The 4,940-nt window shown below is 31.7% G+C and overlaps 1 protein-coding gene across 1 annotated transcript; it reads right to left on the bottom strand.

The window, feature by feature from the left end:
• Positions 1–1,028: 1,028 nt before the first annotated feature.
• Positions 1,029–3,471, bottom strand: LOC134701790 (protein PML-like). The gene is made up of 3 exons (XM_063562912.1): positions 3,385–3,471; positions 2,626–2,821; positions 1,029–1,834 (listed from the first exon to the last, which is right to left on the bottom strand). The coding sequence occupies exons 1-3, from the start codon at positions 3,469–3,471 to the stop codon at positions 1,029–1,031; spliced, it is 1,089 nt and encodes a 362-aa protein (XP_063418982.1).
• Positions 3,472–4,940: the final 1,469 nt, after the last annotated feature.

Genomic DNA, 4,940 nt, shown 5'->3' with positions numbered 1-4,940 from the left:
ACATGCTTCGAGTGTTATCACATGCCTTTCCGTAACGTTATCGCATGGCATTCCGGTAAAACTCGGTAAATTCCGGCACATACACCTCACTGCTACGTTTTCACTGAAAAACATTACAAAGTAGTATACAAAACAATTATTTGAATACTGGAAAGAATATTTTGTTAAATAATTAAAAAAAACAAAAACAAAAAAGAACCAATCAAATTATCAAATAAATGCATTTTTTAAAAGTTTCAAACCTAATTTAGAAAGTTACTTTACAAAATAGCTGACTCTTCCAAACAGTGTTCATTATGTATATTTTTAATTATTTTTTTGTCGCTTCGTCAAAATTAAAATGTTTTTCTTCTCAGTTTAGGCATATGATAGAAAGATTTCATATCGAATGTACTAAATTTGGAGTCCGACGTCCGTGAACTTTTCACTCCTTGAACTTCTATTTGGGAACCTCGTAAAAGAATCAATATATGAATCTGTGATTGTTCTCCATTGTTGAAGCATATGATAAAAAGATCATAACATGTAATTTTCATATCGCATGTATTATCAGCCCTCGGTCAATATCAGCCCTCGAGCCATGCGGCTCTTGGGCTGATATTGAACCTAGGGCTGATAGGACATGCGATATGAAAAATGCCATGTAATAATCTGATATTATCCCCTTTATTTTTTCAGAATAAATCATTTGTAATAGCTGATATATTTTTTAAGTACAATACAGTCCCTATGATCAATTTGAAATAAAGTATTTTCCAAAATATCAATAGAATTAGATGACTCTCCACTCTTGCTTAGACCAAAATGTCATGCTTCAGATAATAAATGGATAGAAAAATTAACATTCTCAATAACAAAAAATACCTGAACATTAATTTACATGCCAATTAGTTTTTTAAACAAAACAAATTTACACTCTGAAAACCATAGTCTATATAATAAATTTTGAATATGAAATAACCTAAAGCAAAATTGGAATGCAGTTCAAATTCGGATATACAAATATGAAAGATACATGCTAAAGTACATCACTCATCTGGTTTTAAACTTTTGAAAAAGTATGATATGGCATCAACTATCTTCTTTGATTTGGTAACACGCACTTTTCCATTTACATCCTCCTCTTTCAGAACATCTTCTATTCCTTGGCGGCCATCTCTTGCATATGAAATACGTAGGTGAGAAAAAGACATGCCACTTGCTGCTATTACATTTGCAGTTCTTAGTGTAATTACTTTCTTCTCTGTAAGAGGTGTCAAATTAGGGAGAAGTAGTTTTGTTTTCTGGTTGTGGTCATATCTCCTTGCAGATGAATCAAAGGAAAAAGATGACAATTGTTTTGCTTCTGTTGATGGAGCCAAGTGATGGAAAAGACGACTCAAAGCAACAACGTCCTCCATTGAATCATGACCGTCATATGTTTCATTTAATACTGTATTGTACAAATTTGATTGTGCATATGAGGTTAATCCAGGTAACAAAGATTTAAAAAGTTGTAGTGTGTCTAAAAATCCAAGAATGGAACATGAAAATTCATTCATAATTGAACAGTTATTTAAAGCACAAAACAGCACTGGTATGTCATATGACTTGATGTTATGACCTATAATTACATTTTTCTTGTATTGTGCTAAAAATAATATTAACATCTTTAAAGCCTCTTTGATGCCAACAGATTTCACTTCCTTGTCATGGCAAAACATCTTGCTACCTTCAACTTTGATCCCTGTTATTTCCTGTGCCTTAGGTGTTATTGGTTTCTTTGGAAGTACATATGTGTTGATAGAACCTTTGTCAGATGTTGCAGAAATCTGTGTTATGTGAGAGTTTCTTGCTGAAATATAAAAGGCATAATATTGGTAAATCACTTTCATGATAGGCATGTTGAACAAGCACTACTAGCCAACAGAATCATGCCAATAAGAATTGAAAAATGCATTTACTAGAATTTTTTTAAACTATACAAGCCCAAGCTTTTGAAGCCGGTCATTCATATTATCTATACTATTTGAATGCTCATTGATCCCCGTTTTTGTTTTCAAGAAAGTAGTAAACTGAAGCAAAAATTGTCAAATCAACGACTATAACATAACCTGGGTACTGAACAGTCCATTTTGAGAATAAACTTAGTTTGTAAATTTGAGACCTAATATTTGACCATACATTGTTCTTTGAGCAAAGAAGCCATACATATTTTCGGACTCTTTATAGCTTACTATGAAGTATGGGCTTTGCTCATTGTTGAAGGGAATTCAGTGACCTATTATTGTTAATTTCTATGCTATTTGGTCATTTGTGAAGAGTTGTTTCAGTGGCAAACATACCACATATTTTTTTAAATACACAATATCTTGGAGGCATACAAGTATAATATATAGCACAAACATCTCACCCTTTTAGAGTACCTGAATATAATTTATGTTTTAGTGTGGTTCATCATTTTTGTAGTTGATCAATTTTATAATGAATTTGTCTGGTAATTTAGACACATGTATAAAGTTTCAATTTTTTTTTATGAAAAATAGGGTTGAAATTTCAACACATGACCATATCAAACCAATTCTAAAAACCTATGTCAACTCAAAATTTCTATAGTGGAGATAAATCTTTTTACTGCAATTATACCTAAGCCTGTTGCTTCAATGTCAAAGAAAATGTTATTCACTGTAGTGGACCATTCAATACTTTGATATGCAGGTTGCAGTGATGGACTTGGAATTTCTTCAATGTCATCTGAAAGGTTGTCTTCCAAGCCAATGCCAGAAGAATAAGTGTCATCTTCTCTAACTTCTCTTGTTGCAAGCTTTTGGTGTCTGAAGTACTTAAAAAGAAGCAAAATGAGGCATCATAAAGGGTCACTTCAGCCTTAGTCAATTAATTATCAATCAGTCAAAATACATTTAGTTATCATACAACATAGGTATTTGTGAAGGACAGACATATGGATAGAGAAGCTACTACATGTAGAAGGACTTGATTGTTCTACTCACAGACTGAATACAGTACACTGTGTTGGTATATTTATTATGACATTCATCAATCAAATAAACTTGTGTGATAGTCAGCTCATTGGTAATCAGACCCTCAAAATTCAAATACTATGTAGTCAAGTCAAACTAAGATTTAACCTCAAACTAATTGCAACAGAAAATGTTTTAGTTAATCTATATCATTGTGCCCTTTATATACAAAGCAAAAATCCCATAAAATCTAACTTGAGTAAAACTCAAAATCAGCATTTCTAATTTCCTATGAAAATTAACATTGGATGGGGAGATACGGACTATGATCGTTTCATCAAGACCATACTCGCAAATGGTGTCAAGGGAGAGCCGAAAATTCAGTCCCTGACATTTTCATAAACAAAATGCCGGGAGCCTATACTATTTGGTTGACCGTGACAGGTTTGACGTCCTTTTGTGCAGGTGGAAAATCTAACTGTTTCTGATATTCATGTATAATAAGTTTCATTCTAAATTAATCAATTTATCATTACATGAACATAAATATTTCTATAAACAAGGTGAAGAATCAATGACTATGATTTCATACTCGAAAATTGATTTAAATTCAAAAGTACCTCCACGTTTTGATATTTTGCTGATGCATATTTTATAAGCGTCTTTAACATTAAACCAAACAGTGCGTTAGCAAGAATTTTAAGCGATGAAATCACACTTCTAAATGTTTAATAACTGTGCGTTTTGGTTTATTAGAACTTGGAGAGCAGATTTTATCACGGGAAAATAGTTTGTCTCACTTCTAAGTGTAAATTTAATTTGCATACTATTACAAAAACAGACATTGTTAACCTAGTACAATTTAGAATTTTTCACACTTTATTGTGTGACTCGTGTTCAACACTGGTGGGTGTGTTATTGACCCCTTAGCAGGTATTGGTGCGCTCGTCTGGTGTACTAAATCTTAAGTCAGGTATCTTTGATAAGTATATTAACTCACTTATACAATCTAGTTTCATAAACTTCTTATTTTCATAGAACTTACTTTTTCGCGTACTAAGTTACTATGCATGAATGACTACAATGGTAAAATTGCATTTTATTGAATTCTAAGATTAAACTATATAATTCATAGCTGATTTTGGATCTTATTTAACATTTGACAATATATAAATTTCATGAAAGCCAATAAGCAAAATATGAAATAAAAAACCACTGTAACAAAATATCAGGATAAAATGACATTTATATTTGATTAAAGTTCATTTTGTAAAGATCAAGATTTAATAATGGAAAACGCATGAGAGAATCTATTTTCTTATTGTCTTTTTTATGTCACCCGATCGACAATGTCGGGTGACATATTGCTTTTTCTCTGTTTCTCTTTCTGTATTATTATTTTTCTTCCACCTATTTTGTCCGGCAGTTTTCCTCGGAGCCAATGGTACCAATCTTAATGAAAGTTAACTATAATGAAAATCCAGAAACTACACCAAAAATTTCAAAAATATTAAAATGCCCAAATTTGTTGAAACTTTATAGTAACGATGAGCAACATATTGGTAGATGTGGAATTTGGCGTCGAAATTTCGAAAATGTCTGCCGTTACAATGGAAACAATGCAAAACAGGTCAAAATGATTCAACAACCTTAAAGTGGCATTTACTTTCTTAAAAATGGTACGTCAAATTGATCGAAACTTCGATGGTATGGTGCCTCCCGTGTACTTATGTGGTATATACCATTTTAATTTTGGGACAGGTCTCTGTTGTCATAGACACCATCACAAATGTAAAAAATTTCAAAAATTTCAAAATGCTCCAAAATTGATGAAACTTTATATGATTGTAGAATGGTAAGTATGAATGAGGCTTTTGATGTTGGATTTTTTTTTTTAAAAGATCATTGTTGCCATGGAAACTGCAAAAATGTAAAAAAAAATCCAAATGCTTTGAACTTTATGAAACTTAATATTAGTGT

Source organism: Mytilus trossulus, unplaced genomic scaffold (genome assembly GCF_036588685.1).
Source record: "Mytilus trossulus isolate FHL-02 unplaced genomic scaffold, PNRI_Mtr1.1.1.hap1 h1tg000343l___fragment_1__unscaffolded, whole genome shotgun sequence".
In the NCBI taxonomy this organism is placed as follows: domain Eukaryota; kingdom Metazoa; phylum Mollusca; class Bivalvia; order Mytilida; family Mytilidae; genus Mytilus; species Mytilus trossulus.
The sequence above is the reverse complement of the archived record's forward strand: the minus strand, read 5'-3'. Positions and strand labels throughout refer to the sequence as shown.